This window comes from Echinococcus granulosus (genome assembly GCF_000524195.1).
Source record: "Echinococcus granulosus chromosome Unknown EG_S00013, whole genome shotgun sequence".
Lineage (NCBI taxonomy): Eukaryota > Metazoa > Platyhelminthes > Cestoda > Cyclophyllidea > Taeniidae > Echinococcus > Echinococcus granulosus.
This window is the reverse complement of record NW_020170393.1, coordinates 270553-298214: the sequence shown is the minus strand read 5'-3', so window position 1 is coordinate 298214 and position 27662 is coordinate 270553. Positions and strand designations below refer to the sequence as shown.

At 42.5% G+C, this 27662-nt stretch overlaps 3 protein-coding genes across 3 annotated transcripts; 1 reads left to right on the top strand and 2 right to left on the bottom strand. All coding sequences in view use genetic code 11, as the record gives it.

Annotated features, from left to right (window-relative positions):
* Positions 1-81: 81 nt before the first annotated feature.
* Positions 82-18617, bottom strand: EGR_02749 (Polycystic kidney disease protein 1-like protein; the record flags this gene model as incomplete). Its single annotated transcript, XM_024491998.1, has 25 exons — positions 82-276; positions 511-746; positions 982-1135; positions 1196-1472; positions 1743-1966; positions 2506-2784; positions 3257-3422; positions 3547-4476; positions 5863-6080; positions 6158-6385; positions 6645-6958; positions 7047-7132; positions 7402-7579; positions 7700-7904; positions 8149-8394; positions 8800-8876; positions 9991-10081; positions 10159-10410; positions 10713-10757; positions 11418-11557; positions 11677-11724; positions 12307-12483; positions 13562-13665; positions 16612-16785; positions 17794-18617. The coding sequence occupies 25 exons, from the start codon at positions 18615-18617 to the stop codon at positions 82-84; spliced, it is 5868 nt and encodes a 1955-aa protein (XP_024353492.1).
* Positions 18618-20060: 1443 nt separating this feature from the next.
* EGR_02748 (hypothetical protein) lies at positions 20061-20776 on the top strand (the record flags this gene model as incomplete). Its single annotated transcript, XM_024491997.1, has 5 exons — positions 20061-20136; positions 20184-20236; positions 20262-20496; positions 20532-20616; positions 20656-20776. The coding sequence occupies 5 exons, from the start codon at positions 20061-20063 to the stop codon at positions 20774-20776; spliced, it is 570 nt and encodes a 189-aa protein (XP_024353491.1).
* Positions 20777-22663: 1887 nt separating this feature from the next.
* EGR_02747 (Cysteine-rich protein) lies at positions 22664-24691 on the bottom strand (the record flags this gene model as incomplete). The annotated part of the gene is made up of 4 exons (XM_024491996.1): positions 22664-22698; positions 23597-23654; positions 24507-24601; positions 24652-24691. 4 exons carry the CDS (start codon positions 24689-24691, stop codon positions 22664-22666), a joined length of 228 nt encoding a protein of 75 aa, XP_024353490.1.
* Positions 24692-27662: the final 2971 nt, after the last annotated feature.

Genomic DNA, 27662 nt, shown 5'->3' with positions numbered 1-27662 from the left:
TGGCATAAAAGTAAACTTGCACATAAATCAGTTTAGGATGGCGAGAATTAAGTTTTGCATCCTTTTTGAGCCAAGAAATCGTCAAAAGAAGAGGGGGAACTTGCCTTCCTTAATACGAACTTGTCGTATAGTTGCGTAGCCCATGATTCGGTTCTTGCGGTCGCCAATAAAGCCCCGCTGTCCCAAAGGCGGAGCGCCGTTGTACCATCTTGAGGCTCGCAAGTTCGGCAGCAAAGTCGACTCAAACCATTCCCATATCCTGTCGACTGAGTTGATCTATGCATTTGTTGATATAATTGGTTATCAACATAAAACTTTATTTTCCTAATGACGCCAGAATTTGTTTTCATTTACACTAAAAGCACGCTGTACTATGATTTCAAGCAAAATCCTATTCATTTGCCCTTAAATTCGTTTGGCATAATTTCAAGGTAGATGTCCAGCCATTAATATAGAGTATGTTTGAAGAAAGGTATACCAGCTTAGATATTCCCATTGGCGGAGACCCACCTCTTCAAAGTCGTCGCCACTGAAGAAGAGGGAGGCGAGACTCTCCCGCAGACGCATAGCCATAGGGTCGCGGAAGCCGTTGGAGACGATGACGAGGAGGGTGAAGAAGATGAAGAAGAAGAGCAACTCACGCAGGATATCATACATCTGTCGCTGTTTCTGTCTGTATGCCCGTGCCCTCTCCAACGCCTCCTGATCGGGCGGACGTATTACGTAGCTCTCGATTTTCCCTCGCACTAAACACAGACAGAGTTACACAGTAGGATGAAAAACAATGCGAATGGGAAATGGGAAAGTTGAGGTAATTGGAGACAGCAGCTTGATTTGCAGAACAGTCACTTTTGCGTTCATTATGTGAAAATTATTGCAATAGAGGACAAATATATATGCAGATAACATGGCTCATAAAACCTGTAAAGCATGGTCTGCTATAAAGAAGGACCTATCATGGAGCCAGCTTAAATGGCTTACAAATTTCCTCATGCAGGTATTCTTCGCCAAAGTTTAACCTATATCGGCGACCAAGAGTATTCATCAGAGCATCGTCTTCCTCAACAAAGTCAAAATCTGACGTGTCCGCCTTTGATTTACAGATTACGGCAAAGAAGATTGCAAAAAAGATTACCTAAAAGTAGACGTAAAATTAGGCAAAGTAACAATCAGCTCCAGGGGAAGGGAGGCCAACCTTGACTGGTTGTGTTAGACAGAGGTCCATGAAAAATGAGACAAACAATGAGGAGAGCCACTGTTTGCAGGCAGCGTCACCGAAGCTGATTCCGTAAAAGGTGGTGAAGCCTACAGAAGCCGCAATTGCACCGATGAGGAGGAACCATGCTAAAATGCGCGTTTGCCAGGGTAGAGAGAACTTCTCCGATTTCCTGATGTTTAACTTCTTCTCCTTCGACTTCTTTTCAATGGGTTCAGGGCTTTCCGAATATGGTGGGGGTTGATTGTCTTTCGTACTGAAAAGGGATCACGCGTTGCCGTGACAACAATGACAAGGGCATTGAAACGAGAGACAATTGATGACCGGAAGTTCATTTTTAACAAAAGTAGAAACAAAACGAATGATGCAATCTCTAGGGATTGAAGTTGATTGTTTCCTAAAAAAAATATTTAACTAGAATTTACCACTGTGATTATTAAAATCCCGATTCTGATCAAAAGTTGGCATGGAAAAGGTCGGTCTAGCATATTTTTGATGCAGTTCTCCATGTTTTGGAAACACTTACCCTTCAAGAGAAGAATAATGAGGCAGCACTCTGTCGAGATAGGGTTGAGCATGACCTTCCACGATTTCACATGTGTCGTAGTCCAACTCCTCATCCAAGTGGTCCTCCACCACACCTCGAAGTAGCGCCGAATGACTGGCGCGTAGCTTTGAGTTACGAAACAGCATTATAACCAACGTGACCGGAACGAATGTAATGAGGCAAGTCACGGCTCCCGTGTAAGCCTAGAAATAGGATTTCAAGTCTTTGAAAATCTACCATCATAAAACATTTGCGCCGGAGATAAATAAAAGTCTGCCTTTACTTCGAGCGCATATAATGGTCCGATCCCACTTGAGCAGACTTGTCCACATAAGCCAAATTTTCAAAGAAGATAAAACCGGCAGTCGGTTATAAGCAGACCCTCTAATTTTGACTTTTACCCTTTTATAACTCGATAAAAGGAGTAATTTAATCAAAGTCTGCCTCTAAACTCTAGCAAGATTTTGCAAATTTCGAGAAGAGAGACTCTTAAGAGCGATATCCTTAATGAGTGGTTAGGATGGAAATGATGACCCATAGGTAGGAAAACTGTAGTTAAGGTGGGGTAACAGAGAACACAGTTTTCCTTCCAACTCAATGCGGCAGATTATTTGATACATACTAGTAGCTTGACCCACCAAAGGGCTAACACTTTGGTCTTTGGAATAGTTAGAACTGTCACACCATGGAACAAAGAAACAATATGAATTCAAAAGAGAAGGAAGTAAATGCTTGCGCCTACCACATAGGGGGTGAGGGCAAAGGGACCAATGGCAAACTCAAAGTCAACCACGGCGGGACCCTCGTTCTTGTAGAACATACAGGAGGAGACCATGGTGAGAAAAAGGGCAAGGAGACAGCAGGCCACCCGCTCCACCCGGGTGAAGCGGGAGTGAGCGGGCCGCGTGAACACGGAGGCCCAGAGGTGCTTGTCGCTCGCGTCACTCTTCACCTTGTGCGAGAACACGTAGTAGAGACGCAGACGGTCCAGCGCACCTGCCACAGGAATCACTCTGTCGACCTACACGAACACACGCATAAATCTAAGTCGAATACATCAATCACTTATGTGACGTAAGTATGTGGTTATGTTGTTTGTAAATTTAATGTGATTAAGAATTGCGTGTTGTCATTTCGTCATCCATGATTTCGGAATATTTATCAATTGAATGCTTTTATTATTTTGACTGTGGGATACACAGTGGAATACGTTGATTGTTTAATTCTCGGTTTCGGTAACGGGTCACTTAGGAGCTCCGCTAATGTACAATTTACCGGGCAGCTTAACTTCCGGGCCATACCAGCAGACTCCAGCTCTTCTGTACCTCGACAGTACATACTATTCCTAAGTATTGTTTTTTCCTCTTCTGGAAAGTTGTGATCGCTGCAACAGTTCGGGTTGGTATTTTAATTACGGGATAGTATTTCGCATAACAGTGCACCAGCACAGCCCTCCAAAATCATAAATCATAGGCAAAGATAAAGAGACTCACTAGACCATCGCCCTCCTCGACGGCTAACCACTTTTCAACAATAAAGTTGTACTTCACTTTGGTCTGCAAATCGACAATAGCGACGAAGTCGCAGTACCACGACGCGCCGTCCCCCTTCCCAGCGTTGTCATGCCAAAGTCGCAGAAATTTCAATTCTCCTAAAGGTCTGAAGCACATTTAAGGGGGTCAAGAAATCCAAAGATTTACTATTTGTGTCTGTATATATTGTCCAGGAACCGCCCATTGATTTATAACTCGTATAATCTGGCAATGAAATTTATTTGGCAAACTGAACAGTTTTCGTCGTTCTTGCGGTGCTGGTTGTGGCTGTCTCAGTGGTGGCAACCGTTCTCGTTGTCGTGATAACACTCTCACTTTCACTCTCTGTCGATGTCTCGGTTTCTGTCACAGAGTTTGTAGTTGATGATGTCTGAAACCTATTACGCACACTGTAGCTGACTCGAGGTTCAGATTGAGATCGTCTCCTTTCCTCCATTCTTCCCCCCGTTCCTGGAAGTATCGCCGGTAGCTTCGGTGAAAGATAATCTTGTTGGCTAAAAGAGGTCATATCCCCAACAGTAGTCGTCTCCTGCCCCTGCTGAACTGATTTTGCCTTAACTCTCAGTCTTTCCAGAGTCGCCTCATTCATACTTACTAAAGCTGTATGTTCCGAGATGGAATTAAGTAGTATTTCAATCTTTATTTTCAGCAGTTCTTGCTCTTTTTTGAGTTGAGAATTCATCTTGCGAAGGATGAGTATGTCATTGGAGCTAAAAAGGTGGTTTTCATCCTCGCAAATTTCCGAGTCCAAGGCAACAAGGCGCCAGCCAATGTCACCACCCTCCCATTCAACTTGAACATCACTCAGTCGACAGGAGGGCTTCGGCAACTCCATCACCCTCGTTGACGCGGGTCTTGGACAGAAAGCAGTGTCGTAAGTAGAAGTGCTGGTGAGTGTTTCAGTGTTTGAGATGGTCCGCGATGTCTCGCTAGTGACTTCCTCCACAGTGGAAGTGATTGGTGTGCTTTCACTGCTGCGTTCACGACGTTGTTGAAGTCTCTGCAACCTGTTCTGAGTGGCGGTCAAGACGTTGACCGCCTTATGCAGTGTCGAGGTTGCAGCTCTCATCACGCATTTCGGTGGCTTAAAAATTTCCGTGTGCTTGTGTAAGTCGAGGTTCATCATCCCGCCGCTCTTCTCTCCGTGGAAAGGCGATTTGCTGAGTTCAGCACGCACAATCGATTATTTGTCGATAAAATCGATTTCAATTAGCCACCATTAATGCGGTATCAGATTCTGTTTCACTCACAACTGCCTTGGCGCGAAGTAAGTTGATCTTGAATTCTTTTTAGAAATTACCTCTTTTCAATTGTTTTTATTATCATAATTGCGATTTTACAAAATGATTTTGTTTGATATAACTGCCATACATTGCCTAACTCTCGGCATTGGTAAGGGCGCTAATTCGGGCCTCCGCGGCTGTGCCTTCATGGGAAGGGGTGGTGTACGGACCATGTCATTTGCCACCACGTCCTTCTCTACGTCAACAATATATGTTCTGCTCGAGTATATCTCTTCTGTCGTCTTCAGATATGACTCGGGTAGCTACCTTGGTGGCAACAGTAAGTGAACCCAAGCTTAAAGACAGCTATCCTGATTTTTACCACTGGATGTTGAATTTTAACGTAGCGAAAGAAGGACATATGCCGTTGATGAGAAAATCGGTGACGACTCATGACAGAAGGGCTGAAAATGGTGTCCACCTGCAAAAGTACCCCAAGCCCGTGGTCTGGAGTAACACTAGATAAAGTCGTGAGCGCTGTGGAAAAGTTCGTTACGGAGATGTCTACTGTACTTGCATGAAGATGTCAATCAAGAGGACACGTGATACCTCCTCCACCTGTTTAGCTACTGGATAGAACCCAGATAGATATGGCTGGACAGCTCTGAAGTGAAAACAATATGGCAAGGTGGAATAGGCGCAAAGTCCTACGTGCAAGGAATTATGTTAACTCTCGTCTTTGTTATTTAACCATGCTCTTGGGTCAGTGCTCCTACGACTAGCTGTGGACACGTGTGATAGCCAGCACATTTTCGCGTCCCCAAATTTGGTTCCTTTACAGGACAAAACTCCAGATTCAGTAGAATTGTCAAGAGGGAACAGTAGTGTTGCGGTCAGGTAGCTCCTTAGTTGCATGGAAATTCGATGACTGGTGCAGTTGGCTGATGGATGTTCCCTTACAGCACCGATTACCTTGTAGTGGCTGGTGTTGGGGGTTGACCAAGGGGAACACCAAAGGCGACGCGCAAAAGAGGAGAAGGGCTAGGCAATGCGTTAGTTGTTTTTTAAACCTTCCGTTTTTGTAAAGGGGTCACTTTGGTCCTTCACCATTGTATCTTTGCCGAGTGGGCTGACCTTTGGCCAATGACAGTAGATCTAAGCACAATCATTACGCCTTCTTTCATCCTCAAGGAAGTCTTGGGAAACTCTATAACTTTATTTACTAAGGAGAGTCCAGCTTTAAATTAACGACCCTTACGCATCAGATGAAACACTACGGCATAAACCATGACCAGCTAGAATTTGAAGAGCAGGCAAACTAACCTAGCGGCAGCAAGAAGGAAGCGGTTGACATTGCCTCGTTGGAGCACCTTTCGATGGGGGTCGCGGAGCGTGAAGGGCGCGGTGCCACCTCTTTCTCCGTTCACCTGTATGCAAACGGTAGAGGTGGTGCCAGCACCTCTCCTCATCCCTGTGCACACAATCACCTCGTAAAGATATTCATCCGCCGGATTGTTCTCCGCCAGTGGAGTTACCCCCAACTACAAAATTACATCCCCGTTGTTTAGCATGCATGTTTACTTCTTCGGGGTCTAGAGAGCAAGTATGGTAAACCAACTTTCTGCAGGTCCTTATTATCCATCCGCCGAGCCCATATAAGCAGAAGGAGGAAGATGATAGCAATTATAATTTCCGTTGCGTAGAGAGTGGCATTCTTCTCAAACTGGATGTTTTTGAAGACGTAGTTGAGGTCAATCCTGTTGGGTGGAACCAACCACCCGGCACCAAAGGTAGTCAGATGATCACAGACACAAACTGTGGTGCGTGATGTTGACCTGCGGTCGACCTTTTGTAAAGCAGGGAGTCATTAACTTCTGTGTAAAGTTGCCTCAAAGGACGTGGAAATCGGCAACTTCCAAACTAATTTTTTATTTAATTTTATCCTCCAGAATGAATGCAGACTTTAAACACAGCAATTTCTTCTTAGCTGTTTTTTATTTTAAGATTCTTTGTAAAGTTGGTTTTAAATGGGGTTATGAACGTGCTCTCAGTGAGTGAACGATTACTACTTTGTTACTCTATTACTCAATGCTAAAATGATGTACCACACAGCCTTTGGTGCTCCACTCCATCAAATTCTTCTCCAGAAAGTCGCAGGTGGTTGTAAAGCCTCGATATTTGATTGTTGTGTTGATTTGATCAAAGAATGGGTAAGGCATTGGAAGTGCCTTCCAGTCAAGATTCATTTCCTCTGTACTGAGTTGCCTGAAACCAACCCACAAGGTCTTAAGCATGGAGTCGCCTATCGTTTGCCCTTCAGTCATATCCAGAGCCTCCTTTTTATACGTGGCAAAGTCAACGTTGTTAATAAAGAAGGTGAAACTGGCCTCCCTTTCCTCGGCAGTAATTGGCTGTTGATCTAAAATAGGATCAGATGGGGCAATAGGTTCATTATAACCTTGCAGCTCAATTAACACTCTTTTTGCAACGAATGGAGGAGGACACACCGTATGTAGTAGGTGATGGCGGGACAAGGGCCCAAATAAGACCCCAGTTGGCCTCGACCTTTGTCAGATCAGGAGGAACGACAAATCTGCAATTAAATTAAGTAAGGCTCTAACTTTAGTATACTATCTCCAGTAGTCTACTGCAATTTTACACAAAAAATTTTCCACTGCTATTTTGCTCCCATTTTTCTTAGAAACTATGGATTTGGCTTTTCAACGATCAAATTAGAACCCCAACTGGATATAAGATAAACACTAATGAAAGCTTTGGGAAGTATCAGCAATGCGACAGATGGGAAGGAATCAGCAAGAAAAGGTAAACAGAAAAGTGATCGAATTTCGCTTATTGTCTCACCTCGCAACAACGAGGTATTGCGGTTTACTGACGAGATCATAAGGCTCGATTTGGAAGCTAAAACTCACGTCCTCTTTGCCAATTTCGAAGCCGACCATCACCAGTTGTTGTCGGATAATCGTTTCATCAACTGCAACAATGGGATCGGGCAGTTTCAATGGACGTCCATCAGGGGTTCCTGATGTAAAAGGGGGTAAGCTATCTCCTGGTTTCTAAAATGGACAGCGTAATTCACTAATTAATTACTTTCTTGCTAGAACACTCAGTCTTTATTTGCGTATTTGACTGAAATACTGACGACCCAATAGAGAGATTGGTCCATCTGACTTGAGAAGAAACTCGCTCACCATAGCGATTCTCACGGTGACGGAACCAGGCATTTCCTTGACGGAGAGCTCTTCACCATTCTTGTAGAATGTCAGCCCTACAACCTCCGAATGGGCTGCAACTGAATTATGCGCAACATCGGCAAACCCAAAAAGACTCCCGTTTGCAACCATTGCCTAAAGGCAAAATATTCAAATTCAGGTTTGCAAAAATAAAGTGTGTTGGATCACAGGGTTTAAAGTTACAACGACCATCTGCTATCACCACTTACCCACATTTGCACAGTCTTGAATGCGGTCATATAGCTATTTACGCTCGATGATGAAAGCGATTTAATATTGGTGTAGTAAGATGGGTTTATTCTGCAGCTAACACACCCCTCTCTACTTCCCTTCTACTTTTCCCTTTCATGAAGCTAACCTGAATAAGAATATCGTCCGTATCGTTAAACAAGCCACCCAGTTCTGTAAAGGTTATGGAGGAGGACGAGGCGTCATTGTAAAATCTGGACAACCACGAATCCGCCTTTGACTTTGGTACTTTGCGCAGGGAGATCTTCCCAAGGTGTGTCGAGGAGACGATACCCTCATCGCTCGCGAGAAGTGAACTTAGGCTCTTTGTTACCTCTTCTTGCAAAGTCACTAGCTGGCGGTAGAGGTTCGCACTCTAAATAAAAGTGAAGTGTTGGCAGTAAGTGGGACTAGTTTGAATCCCACAAATAGCATAGGCTTACTGATAATTTGCCTGGTTATCAAGCAAATAGATGTAAAATCATGGTGACAATTACAGTAACGTTTGGTTGTGAAACATGACAGAAGTGGAATTGAGCGATGTTTGCATAAAATCGGAATTCATATAAAAGGTCAAACAAAAAGATGGTTCACTTAGGCCTACAGTCATCCTAGTAAATAGTCTGTAGTAACGCGTCATCAATTCCTATCACACCTCACTCGTGATTCCTATGTACTACCTAGCTTCCGTGACACCAATACCGAGTACATATATGCTCAGCCTAATTCAACTACTTTATCAGTTTTGCGTAAAACACACAGGAAGGTCAACCAAGCTAACCATAGACTCTTGGTTCCTTTGAGCATTGGTAGCTGCCAATGAACGGTACTGCTCCGTTGCCGTATCGCCATCAGGGTCTGAAAAGGAACAATTGTGAACCGTTATTCCGTGGAGATAACTACACAAGCTTTGAATTATGTTAACTGAAGAACATATACTTTAATTAAAAAAGAGTATACTATGACCAAATTTTAGATTGCTTCCTAGGATTTACTTTGCCTACTCCAAAATGACCCATTTTTCATTTTCTTCTAGTCAGCGTTAGACTCGTAAGATTGCTCATAATTAGTAAAGTCAGGTACTCTTAAATAATAACGTAATATATATAATTAATGCCAATATTCGTCATAGGGTTTGGTGGTCAAATACTATGTTATCTAAGGTTTGCCATGCCATTGTTTCAGTGCTTAAAACGCCAACTTTAAGGTTACTGGAAGGGCGTGGTATTGGTTCGAAATTTCCTGGGTTGCCGACTTTGCTGGGAAACAATGAATGCAAGAAACTGGAACACTCATTAGTCCTACTTTTGACAAATTTCGATGCAGTGCCTTATGAATGTCCCTTTAGTATATCCCATCCTTAAGTCTTACTCTAATCACCCGTCTTGACAACACCAAACAGGCCAGTAACTGCTTGACAAGACATTGAAAACGTTAGAATGGTCCAGCTTGTATCTATCAAAGTCTGTTATTAAAAAGAAAACCAAAGGTTCTAGTTGGTCAATGTGGCACAAATTTGGTAGGTGGAAATGTTGGTCTGTTTAAATATGGATTTATTTCTGGCTTTCCCTTTGTTTTGGCATGGCTTTTATGTGCAGTTTATTGACTTGAAAAGAATTTTACCTAGCAGTATCTAAGAGTTCTGACCTTTCTTGTAGTTTTTTTGTTGGATAGTTACGAGGTAAAGTAGGAAATGTCACTGAAGTGGAAGACATTTATGCAAAACTGTGCTAGTAATCGAATGTAATGGCAATGATCACAATTATTATTATTGATAAATGCAGAAAAGCGGTTTTTTGATTGCTTAAGCGTTTCTTTAGCAAGGCAAGGTGATGGTTGCATGAATCTATTCTATCACAGTAGTAGGTATTGGAATTGGCCAAAAAGATTTTGTAGCTTGATTTAGAGACATTTTGGCGATAAACTACAGTCATAAAGAAGAATGACTTCAATTATTTTCAGTTTGACATACCAGAATTTTTGATATCTATATCGTAACCCCTTTCCGAAAGTTCGGTCAGGGCATTTTTGTGACGTGGCGAGTTGAGCTGTGCTTGGGCACCCTGAATACGAAGAAGCAAATTCAAATGGGGATTGCTTAGCTGGACATTTTACACAGGCGCTCCTCTGGCTGACTTACAGCAAGCATATCTAAGAATGTGGAGAGAACCATAGCTCCGATGGCAACTGATTCCTCCTTCGAGGAGGTCTGTAAAGCACTGTGAAAATTTTGGATCGCATTCTGAATTACGGTAGAGAGTTTGAGCTGTGCTGAATAGGGCATGTCACTTGAAGTTGTTTCAACCGCACTCAAGGTGGAGACGGCCATTTTCAACGCATTTGTGTTCTTCACCTTGAGTTTGTTCGCGGCCGCCACAGACTGGGTGACGATCTTGTCAACATATATATGGAAAATGAGGTCGTTGCTAAAGTACCGTCGACGAATTTATTATCTGCTCTCTTGAAAGACAGGAATTTAATATTTTATCAGTGTTAGCCACATGATGCTGACCTGCTTTTCTGTGATTTGGTATTTAGGACTAGTTAAAAATTTTATAGGCACTAAAAATAATCGAAATAGGAGCTAAGCTAACTCGCTATGAACTTGAAAACCAATATATGCTCATACAGTCTTTAAGTGGTACACGACCTTCATGCAAAAATGCAAGGACGACTAAATGCCAAAAAACTTACACCAGTTCTCATGCTTGCCGCCTCAATGGAGTGGGTAAGATTATCCTGAAGTAAATGAAAACAGAGCATCAGTGACACCTCAATAGCTTGTTATTTTTGAATAACACTAGCTTTTTCTACTTACCAAATACCCTGAAGGGAGTTAAAGGCAGAAAAGAGAGAAGAAAATTATGTTAGAATCAGCGTTGATCATGGTGGTGCTTGTTTTTTATCCCTTAGGGGTATGCGAGATGCAGGTACGGTGAAAGTATACATTTTAGCACGAATGAACAGTTCTAGAAATCGCAATATACTGCATAAAACCCAAAAATGTACGAAATTTCTCAATTATATAGTCTATTAAAGAGAACAAACTGAACGCTCCTCTACCATGGCACAATAGCATTTATGAGTTGAGCCCATAGTTTTAGGATGATCTTATGGAGCCTTTATTTATAATTCCGCACATTATATTAGATATAGGACCTTTAGAAAAGTAAATACCTCCTTTTACCATTCTAGAGGGACTTTGCACCGTTACAGGGACTTCGTCCAGATTAGAAGTGTTTAATGAATAGGGGATTTCGTGATAGGTTCCCCTTAAAATCCCTTCCAATTTAGCGTAAACATCATCAGAAGTTTCCGTTTTGAACTACAAATAAACCAGAAGGTGTAAAGTAGTGTGGTAATTGTGGTATAGATAGTGGGGAGGATACAAAGAGTTACAAAGCAGCGCTCATCCATCGAGTCCATGTTGCCAGGTACATCCACACACCACCTGAAATTGTCGTTCACGTGGGGCGCTGTCCCGCAGTACTTGGGTTCTATGGAGGTTGCGAAGGTGAAGTGCTGTTTGTTGACCTTTTCTAAAATGACGCAAAAAGGTCATTTATTTTAAAAGCGTGTTATAATCGACTTTACATTGCATGAAGGGGAGGTAGCTTCTGCCTTCAAATACTGAAAGTCTGCATCAATAGGCACTTACGCTGTCCAGAATGCAAGTTCGGTGTTTCGATGCAGTCAAAATCGTTTGCTATAACATAAAACAAACAAAAAGTGCCACAAAGCGAGTCAATTGGTGTCATTTTAAGCAACTGCCAGCTCATTTTAGCAAAATCTCTTTATTTTTTTAAATTTACCAAAAAGTTGATGAACTGCTCGTAGTTTTGTCTGGTGCTATATTCTGCCTTCGCATTTCCCCACTTCTTTGCCACTATCGCTGTGATCCACTGGTACCTTCACACTTGCCCATCTTCTATTTTTGATTCCGCTAACCATTTACTTAAGGGCAATAATATCAATCCTCATAATAACCATTTCTTCCAACGCCAAAATCATTAATATATTGATGGTTGCCACCTATCCCTTTGCAAGCCTACTTGAAAAATTGAAATTTTGACTGATCTGTTGTCCCCAGGTCACTTTTCCAGCACATCTATCTTTTGTCCCAGCACTAAGATTGCAGTTGAAATGGCTGTCATTTCGGACGTGTTTTGGACACTCGAACAACACCTTCGCCGGTAGTCGGATGGAAGTCGTAGCCATCTGCAGCACAGGAGTGGAATTGGGGTAAAATAAGGCATTCTTGACCACCATACAAATTAAAATGTGAAACTTGCCTTCTCATCTCCATATTTTGCATCCAACTGAATGTCTTGAGTGAGAGGCGTATTTGAGGCGAAATTGACGAAGGGTGAAGGTAAGCTTCCCGTCGATTCCCACCTGCTCTCCGGTGAAATTCCCATCTTCAACTCCACATTGGAAGTGGGCACAGATGCGTACTCCTGACAAGCTGGGTAGGATAGATTTATCTTCTGCATTCCTTGCATCAACCTCGGGAATGCAGAGTCAAGAGAGGCCTGACAAAAGTAAGTGCGTAATACATCATTGACTGGTTCTTATTTGTCCATGAAAAACCAATCAGTCTTATTTATGGAGATGAGGAACAAAGAACCGAGAATTGTCAGGAGTAGAGGGAACCTCGGACAATGCAGCAGCTAGGTTTATTTTTGTGGAAGAGTCAAGTGTACCGATTTTCCGTTCAAGACGTGGGATTGGCTGCACTATCTGTTGTCGGGTTTTCAATAACTGCTTCTTCAAATTTTGTGCTCGCATTGAACGTTTATATTTAAAACTGAGATATTCACCTTTATAGTAACGAAGTAAGGAGTTAGGATAGTGTCATTTCCACTCAACTTACAAAGCGCTTCCTCTGTTTTACTACGCAGTTTAAACAGGTGCGCATATCGAGGACCAGTCCAGCCACTGTTAACCATGATGATGGACAACGGTGGTGTGTAAAACCCAACCCACCAGGCATCATCTCGCATAGACATCTTTAAACGCAGCTTGTTTAATAATGAGGTGCTTAGCCTCACAATTGTAGGATATTTTAGTGGCGTCGGTGTTTCAAAGGCAACCGTCCGTTTGCACATGAGCGGCGATTTCTCCTCAGCGCCCAGCATGTGGAACAATGTATGGTGCGTTTGTCGTAAATTTGAACAAGGGCCTTATCCTTCTGTGCGGACGGTAAAAGTTATGCTGACACATCTTTAAATGCCGAAACCTTTTAGGCAGTACATAAGCAGTAAAACGAGTACATGAACATAGCAGCAAACTAAAAAGGATTTTCACTCTCCAAGATGTGTTTTTTTCTGTTAGCGTAGACTCAAGTGTCCAAATTTGTAGAATAACCGCAGTGTCGAGCAAAGCGTGGGATGGCCTTTGGTGTGCTCTGCGCGTAGAGCGCGTGAGGGGCCATGGAGAGGGTGAAAGAGGAGATGGTGAGGCGTCTGCATCAGGAATTAACAAAGCACCGGTGGACAAGATGCAGTTTTTCATCGCAGTTGCCGCATCAGTGGGCCACTCACCGCTCATGCAGAGGTCAGCACCGATGGTCACCAAGCGGGTGAAAGCCATCCACTGACACTGCGTGTTGCATGTTTCCACGTCGAACTTGTAAAAATCGAAGGCGCTAGCTACGAGAATTACAAATACGCGGCCTGGAATGGCAAATGCATAGCCTATGCTTCTTATCCCCTAATAATGGAATTCACACCAAATCATGTCACAAATCAAAGTTGAATGCTCTTGGTTTGGGGGTCACTACATTTGGTAATCAAAGTGCCTATGTTATCTTTAAAACAAGGGAGCATCTGGATTGTAGTGGATGAATTTCCTCTGGAACCCTGGCGGTGAATTTGTTAAGGAACTGTGAACTCCCTCAAAGATGCTTCAGTAAGGCATATCATTTTCACGTTAAAAAGACAGGAAATAGTTTTCCATGGCCAAGTCGATTGCATTTGTTATCATTCCCCCCCCCCCCCCCAGCTTATAATCCTCATGGGAACCTTCCCGTAAGAACCATGAATTCACTGTTTAGAGGGGGAAAAGGTATCAAAAGAGCATTCAAGACTCACTCCTTTGTTCGATATAAAGGAAGTGAAACTGGGCCGATCAGATGTCATCCCCCGATTACATACCTCCTCCGGAGTGAATGCAGCCTTCAGGACATGAGTGGAAGAGAGTATCTACGGTGAAGGAAGCAAGTAGTATCGAAAGTGTACCACAATGCAAGCTCTATAGGCGCTTATAATCATTCCGCCAGACTTTCATGCACTGCGTTGTAGTAGCGAGTCTTGTTATATCTAATCAGTGCCATTCTAGAAAATTTCACCATAACCGAATTAAAGTCTGGAGAAATTTAAATTATTGGCGTATTTGCTATGACATTCAAATTCCTAATCAAACTGACCTTATGCTAAGGAGCAGTTCTCTTGTACTTCACTTTTAAAATATGGATACTTAAAATATGTGAATAAATTTTTTAAGCCCAAGACATTGCAATGCCCACTGAATGGCTATTGGTTTCGGTCGCCACTCTAGCCGGGTACTGCTACTCATAGTTATTAGTAGCGATGAAGCAAAAAACAATATGGGCTGCAAGGTGATGATCCACGCAAATGAGTTAATAACACCATTGATTGATTTACCCGGCCCAAATCGGTGGGATTTATGCACCTTACCATTATTTGCTTGTCATATTCATTACTTCAAGAAAAGACTGTTCTACACAATGACGTAGTCTTCATAACGCGGACTTAATGAGGCTAAGAGACCATTAAAACTAAGTATCAGGTATGCGCATTCATGTAAATAAAGTTATTTCGAGCCCTCTTTAATAACGACGAAGCACTGGTAAGAGTTCTTGCAACATAAAGCAATTGTGAGAATGTTCAAGAACACTAAATTGTCTCATAACTAGTAAATAAAGTGAAAATTTGAGAACAGCTTATTAAACTTGAAAAATTACTTGTCATGTCAAAAATCATCTCAAACAGTTTGCGTTATCTGTGCTTGTGGAAAACAGGAGTGTAGCTCCATTGACCAAAATCGAAGTGAGTTGATAAGACACATTTGTAGCCATGGCAATAAAATAATGGAGGCAAACTCAGGTGTCTGCGTTAAATAAAACTGCCCAACATGAACAGTTTGTTTATAATGGGAAACATATTAATCAGTATACGATGTTGCTACGATTCACATCAAATGGCAAGGACAAATGTGTTGGCTTTTGCCAGCGTAGACCAAATGAACTACTTGTACTTCTTCATGAGCCACGGGAGGGAAATAAAGGTTGTGGCTTTTTTAAATACATCTTGCAAAAATAACGAGTAAATAGCTTAGGCGACAATTAATATGCAAACATTAAATTTTTGCGTCTTGGTTGGACTCTCAAAAACTGTACTTTGTTCTTGATGTCCGACCGCAAATATAAGCTAGTAGAGGTGTTAAATAGAAGGGTCTTTCGGTTTTTACTCGTGAGGAAAAAAATGAACCAGGTCACATTTTACCATGGGCATTGATAGGTTGTAGGAAATGTTGACGAACGAACACATCAAAATAAGTTAATTTACCAGTAAACAAAGGTGTAGGAGGAACATGTTTCATGGAGGTTCATGCGATCAACTGAAACATGCGCTGAGTGCTACAATTCAGAGTACAATAGCTAACTGTGTTGCCATGCTCACTGGGTTCCATCATGGCAACAGCAAAAAGCTGCAATAGATTTGAACAGGTCGTTGATATAGCAACTAGAATTGAGCCTCACACATGCATGTTCCAATTTAAAAAGGCCAAAAATGAAATGAAAAGGGATGGTGCCTCTAACATAGTTGTTGTAAATACTAAAATTTTTCAGGATTTTCGACAGAAAGTGGGGGAAATAGGGATTCGCCTTTCTTTATATGAGACGAGGGGATGTTTCTACCTATTTTTGTTCCACAATTTTATCAATGTATTTGTTAACAGAAAAACATTCTAGATGCGTTTGCTTTTGGCAGTGAACATGAAGATCATGATCTTTGATGAGAGGTCACGAATAGTCTACCTATAACCGATAGCGTAAATCGCCTATAAATCTTATTTTTACCGCTAAAAAAAATGGGAGTTGCCTTCCTCCCTAGAATTTATGACTGGCCACTACTCTATCAATTAAGTACAATTAACGCTTCAGAAGAGATTGAGTAAATGACCCCATTGAAATTACATGAACCCGATAATCTGGCAACGTGCGATTAATTTGTACATGAAGATCATGATGCTACCACTAGTGATTAATAAATTAATGCATAATTTTATCACTAGCAAGGAGTACAAGTTTTCGTCCACTAAGACCACAACCCAACCGGCAAGTAAGGAATTCACAATATATTCGGCACTTCACTCACAGTATTTGACAGCGCTCTATGCAACGTGTTGCCATTCCAATGTCTGTATGTTTCTTTGTTAAAAGTACAGAAAATTGTACACTTAAAATAGACATACTTATTAGATGAAATCCGTCAACTCCTCAATTGACGTACAAGTCTTCAGAATTCATCAGATCAATGTTTTTTAATATAACGCTTTTTTTGTTTACCTCCCATTTTTAGAAAGGGAGCGTTGAGGTCTCCACCACCGCTCCTCCGCTGAGTGGCCTGGACTCCGAGCCGTACCTGCGGCCCCAACCGTTCTGTTCATCGACGACATATTCTGCCTGAAAATGATGTTTTCTTCCATCTTCATGGTAGTCTCTGGACGCAGAAAGTAAACCCTATCACGAAGGAAGGAGGGTGTAAGCTGTAAACGGGAGAATTTATGACAAATTCCAACAGAAGTGCTTTTAGTGGCAGCTACCAGATAGGTTGATATGGCTAGACAGCTCTGGAGTGAGAAAAGAAGTAAAACCCTAATCCTAGGGGAATGTGTAAAACCCCGCCCTTTGCTATATAACCCTGCTTTGGGGCCAATTTTCCTACGACTAACTATGGACACGCATGATGGCCAGCACATTCCCATTTCCAGTTCCCAAACAGTACGGAGTTCCAAATCCAGTAGAGGTGGCAAAAGAGATCAGTGGCATTGCGCTCAAGCACCTCTCTAGTTGCACAAATTCCGCGACTGACACGGTTGTTTCCTTACAGCCGACGCAGGAGGTTAACTAAGGAGAGCGCCACAAACGACGCTCAAAAGGCAAGAGGGACTGCGTATTGCTTTGACTGTTTGTTCAACTCCCACTTTCGGTTATACGGGCACTTTTGTCTCCGCTGTAGTACTACAGCTGGGCGGGATGACCATCGGGCCATACCAGTAGCCTTTCAACCATTCAGTAAGTCGAAAATACATATTCTACCCGAGTATTGTGTACGCTTTTGCATTTTATTTTTACTACTGAAAAAGTCATGCCTAACCTTTAACAAAATTCATTGTTGTTGCACATATAATGCCCCTAATATTAGACATAAGAATTCCTCTCAGGATCTGCCTAATTAAAAACCACTCAGTAGGTTCTTTAAAAGAGTTTTGAGCCAGAGAGTAATTCTTTAAATTCCTATGGACTTGTTGCACAATGTAAAAGACATTTCTAAGGTATGACTTCCTCTCTGTTAAAGCTGTTTTAAAGTTCCATTCTAGCATAAGTTGCAATAACAACCCTGGCATTATCGTGTACAGCATTGCACAGTAATCATGGATGAAAACGGTAAAATCGAGGAAACGCAATTATAATGTAATGATTAGAGGTCTGTGTAGGTCCCTCTACTCCCCTCTGCCTTGGTCTCACTTGCGCTTCACCCTTCTCGACAGCCTCTTTTTTCGTAGTGACTTCTTTGCTGGTTGGCTTTTGTCATCCTCCTCACTCTGTTCAGCCCCCTTTGTCTTGGTTGCACTGTTCACTTTATCCACTTCGCTTTCTTCTACTTTATTCTCAGCAGTGGCAGTCGCGCTGATTGTATCGTCGGGCACATTTGGTTTACCGGATGCCTCTTTTGATTCTGCTGGCGCTTCCGTGAGTATTTCCGTGGGTAAGGTGCTTTCTGTCTTTTTCTCCTCTTTCTCTTCTTCCCTCAGGTCTGGTGCGGCAGTTGTCACCAGCGCAACGGCATCACTTTTTGTTTCAGTACTAGCTTGCTCTTTCAGATCCATTTCCTTATTATCAACACTTTGTTTATTCGTGGTGTCTACTTCTTTTGGATTTTCTTTCTCCACCTTTGAATTCTTCTCCGCCTTCTTCTGATCTGGCTTTGAAGAGCACTTTGGGGTAAGCTTTCCCCTTCTCACATCGACACAGCCGCTGTCAGAGCAAATGTAGTGACACGCGCCACCTGCACAGCCATACCCATAGAAGCCGTTCACGGCACAATTCAAGTCTTTGCATCCACTGAAAATGATGTTGGATTTATCCATTGATGGTCTATTCACCAAGCCATCTTGTCTACAGCCGGCCTCAGAACATATGTAGGAGCAAATGCCATTTTTGCAGTGGAAGCCGTAGATTCCGTTCATACTACAGATAGGGTCGTAGCAGTCCATGAATATGTGGTACGAGTGCATGGGGTAGGCAGCAGTCGCGACCACTGCGACAACAGTGAGGAGCAACAGTTTCATGACAAATCGTTCCGAAATTAAATTTTATACGTTTTTAGGCATTTATACTAGTGATAATAAACCAAGTTCATTGACACTATCGATAAGTGATGGGGTCAAACGCAGTATTAGTGCATTGGAGTCTTACTAAATGCGGAGATTATTTTTCTTGACTTCATTAGGGCCTAGCATTCAGACTGTTTTTTCAATGATACTTATCAGCAATCGACTATGTAATGTCACTGCATGACAGAGGGAAGTAAAACAGGCGATCCACACATTTTTAGGACAGAAGCATGAAATTAACTCTGGAACTACACTTCCAAAGATGCTACTCTTTTTGGGGCAGTAGTATGGCAGTAAACAGTTTAAACACTCATATGCGCATGCAAGCATTCTCTGGCACCGTTTTTGGTAGTCTATTTAAATGTTTCTCTAATCATCCATTTGCCTATACTTAACCCCATCAACCAACAGGGTAGGTTGAAAAAAAACTAAGTAGTGACGTGAATGTTCTCATTCTTCACAATATATAATTGAGTAAAAAGTTCGCCGAATAAGCAACAGAATAAAGCGCCATAGCTGATAAGATTGATTGAGATTTAGTTCACAAATGTACACTGCAAAGGTGACAAGCAGTTGTCCGTGACAGCAATTTCGACCTTTGGCCACTACTGTTGTCAGGGCAGTAACTAGCCCATAAAAATAGAAATTTGTCATTAGATTGACTGCTTCGATTTCCCCACATGAAATCATCTAATATTACCACCCTCCGCAGACGTCCGTGTAAAGGTCTATTTTGTTGTGTAGCAAGCTTAGCATTCCTCCACCACCTCTGGCTTCAGAATATTAAAACAAGAAAATTAAGCAGGGAAGGACGTCTTTTATTTGAATAGTAAGGGGACGGTTTACAAACTATCAAAGTTCATGGATGGTAAGTGGCGGTTTTCACCGCGGTGGTCGATGACATCTACCCTACCACGATGTTGAAATATGCTTACCGCTTGATGCATAAAAAGTAGTCATTCAAACACGTATTACAGCAGCAATGTGCCTTTTATTTACTTTGCAGTCTTTTTAAAAGGTTTAAACTGCTTTTAATCAAGTATGTACCGGTCTTACTACATTTGAATAAACACATTTAATAGATCATAAGCAAGTTAGCTGTAATCAGATCGACTGAACTTAAAATGCATTTTAGCCGCATATATATTTGATGCTTTGATATTTCTAACTTAGAAAATCATCCAATCATGCTATGCGCGCCCACATCTAGGACATGTTGAAGCGTGTATTCAACTTGCATCCTTTGCCACAGTAGCTAAAATTAAAATATGCTGTGAAATTAGCTATGCTTAAGTGCTACAATTTAATTTTGCAAAATTAGCAAATTGCTTATACTCACTCAAGGTCGTGCGATTCTTTGAACTGTAGTAGTGCTACACATTGGCCAATGATTTTGATATGGGCGTCGTGGAATTAACATTTATAAACAAAGATGGAGTGGACGCGAAAATCTTGATCGCTTCATCTGACTCAAGTGGGTACGCTTTTTACCCTTGGAAGTCTGCGGAATTGCTTTCACAGTCAATATACTCCGGCCATATCGACGTTTCGGGGCGGCGGGTCCTGGAGGTATTGTGAGTAACTTGCTTGATCCAGTAGCTTGGTGCTGGTACTGGCTTATGTGGAATATCTGCGCTTAAAAATGGAGCCAGTAGTGTAGTATTTACGGACCGGGACGATTCAGTGATAGAGGAAAATATAAGAAAAAATTGTGCCTTGAATAATATACCGGACTGTGATTTTGTATCCTGCGACTGGAATGATGTTCCCATTTTAGCTTTGGAAAGGTCTGTTGACTTGATTATCGCCTCAGATTGTTTATTTGAAAGCAGTGGTACATTGCCTTAGTTATTTTTCACTATTGATTAGTTTTTAAACCTTTTACGGAGACTCTATCTCTTCTACTGCACAAAAATTCAAATGCGCTGGCTTACATAGCTTATGAAAATCGTGGGTGAGTCTTACTGTTATGTTTGTAAGCCTGTCCATTTAGTTCAAACGCTGACCTGATGAGCATTTTCGAAAAAGCCGGATTAAGCCTTTCCCTTCAGTCATCCAGTATTTTTGATTCAGTGACATTTTTTCTGTTGAAAGCATCCGTTTTCCATCCGTGAAACAGTGGTGTTATCCGCTTTGAGGTGTTTGGATCTTCTATCTCGTATCGACCATCAAACATTAAGTCCCACTGACTTAACCAGTCTTTACTCTTCCTGATAGATGTAGTGCATTTTTAAGTTACTTTGTCAGGGTCTCTTTATTTTTACCTAATTATTTTCAATAAAGGGGTTCGTTTAGCTTTTGGAGGGTGCTGTTGCGGCCTTTCGTTACCAAAAATGCACATCAGATTACCTTGTGGTTACCCATGTGCATTTTTAGTTCCCATATTATTGTACCGTATTTTCTACTCGAGCAAATCTCGCTATGGACCGGTTTTGCGTACCTGAGTTTGCTCACCAGCACTGTTTTTTTGACCTGCTTACAAGACTGGAACCATGCCAACTTCTACTAATGTTGTGTAAGTAGAAAGTATGGAATAAACACTTGAAGACTACAAATGCCTACTTTCATCTCCGATTTACCTACAGTATGGGAGCTGGTTGGAACGGTGTTTCGCCTTTGAATACTAGTGTACTAGCAATACTTCTTCGCTTAAGCCGTTGGTTCGTTTGATACAATATTTGAGGATTTACTCTGTTACTCTAAACCTACTGACGCAGCCAAAAAGCGCTTTTCGGTTCATGTCATTATCACTTTGCTTCGTTATTCGAGGAGGGCTCAGTAGCACTGCCTTTCTGAATCACGCCTGTGGGCTAAAAAATGGTCTTTGTTTGCAAATTCACTTCTTCCGCTACACTGAACTCCTACTCTGCCTTCCCCTATATGGGCGCAGACATAGGTTATCAGATTTGACTACAAACATCGGGTCCTACTTCATCCAGAAAGCAAGGTAAATAGGTGACTGTGAGTGTGTTTCATAGCACGTATGCATCAAATCACACCTCGTGTGTGAATGTGCGAGTGGATGGATTTAATGTGAGCCACTTGGTGTCGTGTTCTTGAAGGTGCCGGCGCGCGCGTGCACACTAAATCACGAGAGGCAAAAGTGAGCGAGGCCTTTCTGCGACACCATATGCAAATGCGCAAATTTTCATGCGAAGACCGAGCTATTGACGATATGATCACGTGAATGCGCCTCATATTCAATCACTTACTCACGCATGCTCCCTCCAACTTCTTGGATAAGCCGAACTGTAGTGTTGAGTTTTGTCGCCTGCAGTTTTTAACGAATTACCAGTCTTATAGTCGTTTATCTGCAGTTGTAGTGTTTTCGTAAATCATCGTAAAAGTGGATTCACCCTCTATCCTACTGAAAAACAAACCTCAACCGTACTTTCATCATTATCTTGTAACCGGGTTGTGGAGGCACACTGTTCCATCAGACCAAATGCAGTGGTTACTCCGGTCCTCTTTGTACACGTCAAGCGTCGACTAATCAGTCGTCCACAGGAAGCACCCCATGAATCTATAACGTAAACCTACACGTGCATATAAACTGTGCATATCGTAGCACAAGACACTTTCTCCACCCTAGTGGCATTGCTTAGTTAGCACATGGCCACCGGACCCATAATAATGTGGTCAACCCATCTCGCTCGGGCCAAGACTGTGCCTACCCCACCCCTTCACTCATCGACCAGCGGGCTTATTGCTGCCTTTCCTGTTCTTCCAGTACTCCAAATTTTAAGCTTGAGGCAGAGCCTAAGTTCTCCTCAGAGTCCGAGAGCAGCCTTGTGTGTGCAGGGGGACCCGGATACCGTCTAGGAACCCGAGCAGTTAAACCCGATTAAAGCGGATATCAGTCTACCGCAGTGGTATGAGTGCTTGTGGCTACTGTCTACATCTCTGTCACGTACCCTTTGACAAAAGGCGAAGGGGTAAGAATAAAATTTATTCTTGTTTAAAGCAAGTAATACCAGAAACGGGCTCCTTCCGGCAGTAATTTAGTCATATCGGTATGAGCTGCCAACACCAACACCTGGAAAATAGAAAAAAAGAAGAGAACATGTTAGTTTATGAAAGTGGGATTGCTTACGAGAACCAGCATGCTGTGACACAGACAACGTGTTCAGTGATGACAAGATTAACCTAAGCCACACCATATTTTTTCCCCAAAAACAAATGCGAACGACACTTAGGATGGATGTCTCACTTAAACATTTGAACTGTTCTATCGAAGTCCTGCAAAGGGATGGGATGAAGTGGTTATGTAGCAATGTGCTCTGTGCCGGTAACCAAGGTAACGATTATTATTTTCACTATGAATCTTGTGGGTGTTAAAAGACTATCAGCGTTTAGTCACTGTTATGCAATTAGGTCAGACGGCTCATGTCCTACTGCTCCTACTCCATGCCTCCGTAAAATTTTATTTCACAGTTGCAGGGAAAATGACCTTCTGTCAGGCGATCGCATTACGTCAGAGCGACTCCGGTGGCAATGCAACAATGCGCTTTCCCTTTTCACGCCCCCACTCTACTCTTCAGCCAAGATCAACCTTGAGGGCACTCCAGCAGCAAAACAATGGCATTCCCTTGACTCAGTGAGAGCATGAGCACTCAGAGGTGGCAACTCATGACTAGTGGTGCAAGCATCATCACGCTCCGGTTCTCTCAGCTTAGTTAAGTTCAATTAAGGTTTTTGAAAACAAAAAAAGAGCACGGCTTGAAAATTAGTGGATTTAACCCGTATGCTGTAGAATTGAAGTATAGTGGGAGCCAAGAATCGTTTCAAAGACAAACCTGGTAAAGATTGTCATCTATTCGTTTAATAACTCGGCATGTGAATTAGGCATTGTGACACAACCGTGCACTGGACGTGATCCTTGAAAAAAATAACTTTGACAACGATTGATGGGAGTTTTTAAAAAAGGCACTCACCCTTTGGTCCGAATAGAGCCTGGTAGCAGGGCTTGTTGCAGTAGGGCTTTCCATCGTGCTGTATTAACAAGAATATTGAAGGCTGCTTACTAAGGAAATGAGGTCTCGAGAAGCACTACCACATCGCCAGGAGAGTTGCTGCCTGGTAATAGGAAGGAGTGGGCACTGTGCCTGTGAAGAGCCAGTCTAATTAACTCTCGGAGTTACGCGTTTAAAGGTCATTGGTGACGTACGATGGTCAAAAGGACAACAGTTGGCGTTCTTATGACATTCAGAAGTGAGCGAAGGTTGCTGTACGGTGTCAAATGCAATGAAGTGGGACTGACTAGGCTCCGTGAGCCACTTTGGTGTGCCGGTTGGGTATAAGCACTTGAGAAAAAAACGCTTCAACAACCTGGACTAAAGGGCTTTGGATGGTGGCAGGTAATTAAGAGCAATTAAGCCGAATGTCGCCTCGACAGAGGCCCGGCTCGACCTTCCCATTAGAGCCACAGTGTAGGTCCAGCCTTCAGTCAAGATTTCAATCGTCGTAGCAGTCGAGCTGTTGGACCACTAAACGAATTCTCATCAAATGCGCAAACAAGACTTGAGAATGTGCTTGCGTCTAGGTGAGTTAGCTGCGAGACCAATTGTCTCTACGAGAAGGCGGCAAGTATGTCGAGCAAGTACTTTTACGCTTTTGAATTTATTTTTTAACTTCGTTTAGCAGTCTTATCGTGACTCTAGGTTCGCAAAAATACATTTCAGCCACCTAAATGTTGAATCTCTTAAGAAGATGGGTGAAATGAGTCTATTTCTTGACTTGGATGCTATAAATCTGCAATAGTTGGGTTTCATTATGTACCTAAGGCCATATTTGCATTGGAAAAAAGCAGCTACTACATATACTGTTACAACTGAGGAAGCTCACCTCAGCATGCTGACCAGGAGAGAGAGTCTTATCACACTTGGCACACCTTAGGCAGGGTCGATGCCAGTCCTTGCCCAGAGAGGTTACACGCTCAGCTATAAAGGTGAGAAGAATGTGGGATTAGCGTGAGCAAGGTGCGTCCTACCGAAATAGACCTCCTTTGCGCAGTTGGGACACTTGGGCATGTCTGTTGTTGAGAGAGAGAGAGAGAAAGGAGCGCGAAATGGGCGTAACCACGGTCCGAAGCGCGTGTGTGTGAGATACTAGCTGTACCAGCACGTAAATAATCGGCACTTGAGTAATAGCCACCCCATTGGTTAGACGCCAACCAATAGGCGGTGAGTAAGGGCTGCCGTGTTTGCTAACTGGCGCCAGCCAATAAACGATGACCTTGATCGTTCACTTTTAGGGCTTGTACCGAGATGGCACCGTCCTGATGCCTGAGTATATTTATTTATTAGTTGAGCCGGATCTCGGCTTTTATCCGCTCTTACCGCCTTTTTCTGTCTTCTAAAATGTGATTGCTTCGCGCTCCTACAGAAATTTTGTCATGACACGGCTTGTTTTTCAACATTTGTGGACCTTGTGAAGTGGTAACCCCCAACCCTCCATTTAAACATAACAATAGCATGCTTGGTGAAAAGATTAAACTCTACACGAGACTAACTGGAACTTACGTAGCCGTATTTTCCAATCTGGCGGCCATCCCCTACCACTTAAATTTTCTCACTATCTTCATCATTAGCCGTATACGATAACCATTAGGCCGTCTTTCTGTGAAAAGGTTAAATATTATGGAAATGGGGAGCTGAATAGAAATAGGGGATTTCATAAATGTATAGATTTGGCCCACTTCGTCCGTGTTAGTTATTTTCTATTGCACTTAATTGTGATAGGTAGGAATAGGACTAGGGAGCCTTGTTTGTGGCCATCCCCAAATGCCTTAGGAGTTATTAAGGTACGATACCTGGCAAAGAGTAGATTCACTGAGTCTAGTCCCATCTCCAATTACGATTTTTTCCGATCCGTCGTCTCAACCACGCTAACAAGGACCACATCACAGTCGAAAAGACGGTATGGTTTATACAAAGAAGATGAATGTTTGCTTTCTTAGTGATTGTAGCGGTAATAAAGTGTGTTTAGCTAAGCAAAATCATATTTGGTTGCAATAGCTCATCAATTTGAGGTACGCCTCGAAAGGTTTCGGTCCTCATAGGTGGTACAGTGGTGGTACCAAGACGCAGGGTTCCATAATTTACAGTTACTGGATCCGAGATACTGGTTTATACCGTCCTCAATAATAGGCACTTCATTCATGTCAACTATACTTTGTAGGGAAGGAAAGCTGCTGCAATGTACCAATTCACTCATTAAAGAGGTGAGCTTGTGTGCCTCACACTTGATCAGTTATGAAAAGTTGCACCATAATTGTTGCAGTTGTTACTTTCAATTGTGCCACCGTTGAGAGGTTTAATGAAGTGCTTGATGACGCATGATAAAACCAGAGAATATGCCCTATTAACACTTTCGCCACCAGTGCTGCAGGCGTGGAAACTCCCCAAATTCCCAACCTTAACCCTTGTGGTAGGTGCGCATTGATAGTCCATATAACCATGGTTGAGCCAAATCCTGTTACAAGATGAGATGAGAATTTTCTTGGTCTACAGATAATTACACAAGTTTTGGTTTAATGGAGTACATGTTGGTGTGGCATAAGTGGAATTGACCGCCCAGGTCGTGGTAATGGACGCGCTAATACCATTAGCATTTTATAAAATATAAAATATTGAGGATAAGAACGACTCCTCCATGAACCACTTATTAGAAATGATGGTTTGAACCTTATGCTCCAAAAAGTCAGCCATTGCCTGCCCTGACCAAATCGGCATCTCCTTTCTTTTGGCATGAATTCGGTGAATTCCCTGCCGAGGTCTCCGAGGGAAGTCGTTCAACATTGGTCAGATCTTTTTTGCCGTCCTTATCTTCTTTTCCGTTTCAATCGGTTTTAGCTCACCCAAACTTTCCCGAAGACGAGAGAAAGCATAATACTTGATCAGAGTACATAGATTCGACTTAAGGAAGGGTCTGAGAGCTACTGGCACGACCCAGAGGGCAGATAGCTTGGCAGAGAAACAATGGTGGGGGATTTAAACAAATAAACGAAGTATTACATAGCCCCTCTCCTCTTTTGAGCGTCATCCCCGGCGATCCACCCTGCAATCGCGACGTAATCGCTGCTGTTTGTAAAAGCACGCATACATCAACCGCGCCCAAGAAAGTATCCGATTGCAGCGTCACCGATCCCTCTTGGGAATTCTGCTGAATTTGGAGGAACACTGACCTAAAAACAGAGACATGTAACAAAGGATGGAGTTTGATATAGCTCCTTGAAGATTAAGTTTTGAATCTATCCTTCCTTGCCATATTGTTCTCACTTCAGAGCTATCCAGCCATATCCATCGGGATTCTATCCAGCTAGTAGAAAAGTGGAGGAGGTGCCACGTGTTCACCTCAATGACATTTTATGCTGGCGCTGTAGACAACTACGTAATGAAATCCTTTAGGTAGTTTACCGCTATTGCTGCTTCAGTTGTTAACAGGATTCCTTCAGAACTCGAGACTGGGTTGTTTGCCACAGTCAGACGTCACTTTCAGCCCTTCTATTAGGGGTTGTCACATAATCTTCCATCCACAGTATATGTACTTCTTTTGAGCCGCTAGGGTCTATCACCCAACAGGAGGGATCAGGATAGTTGTCCTTTGAGACGGGGTCGGCTTTCAGCTGGCAGCATTGTAGCTCCCCAAGACTTCCCAAAAGACGCGAGAAGATATAATACTCAGGTTGGGGCTACTTGCAGGGTAGGCTGCCCGACAAAGGTGCAATGGTTGAGCCCGTAAGAGTAAAAAACAATTTTTATTTCTTTTTATTAAATGTGTTAGATGTGGGTAATGCGAACTCAGGTGGGAAAACAGGAGCGTCTTATATATGTGACGCTGGTAGCGAATGTGTTAAGGAGGTTTGAACATTCCTTTTAACCCTTTACCTAATCGGTCAGCTTTCTCCATTGAGTTGTGACTTGTAAATTATTGGCTAGTCATTTTGGGGACTTTATTAGCATTGGTTCACTGACGTTAATTTCACCCCAACAAATCTCT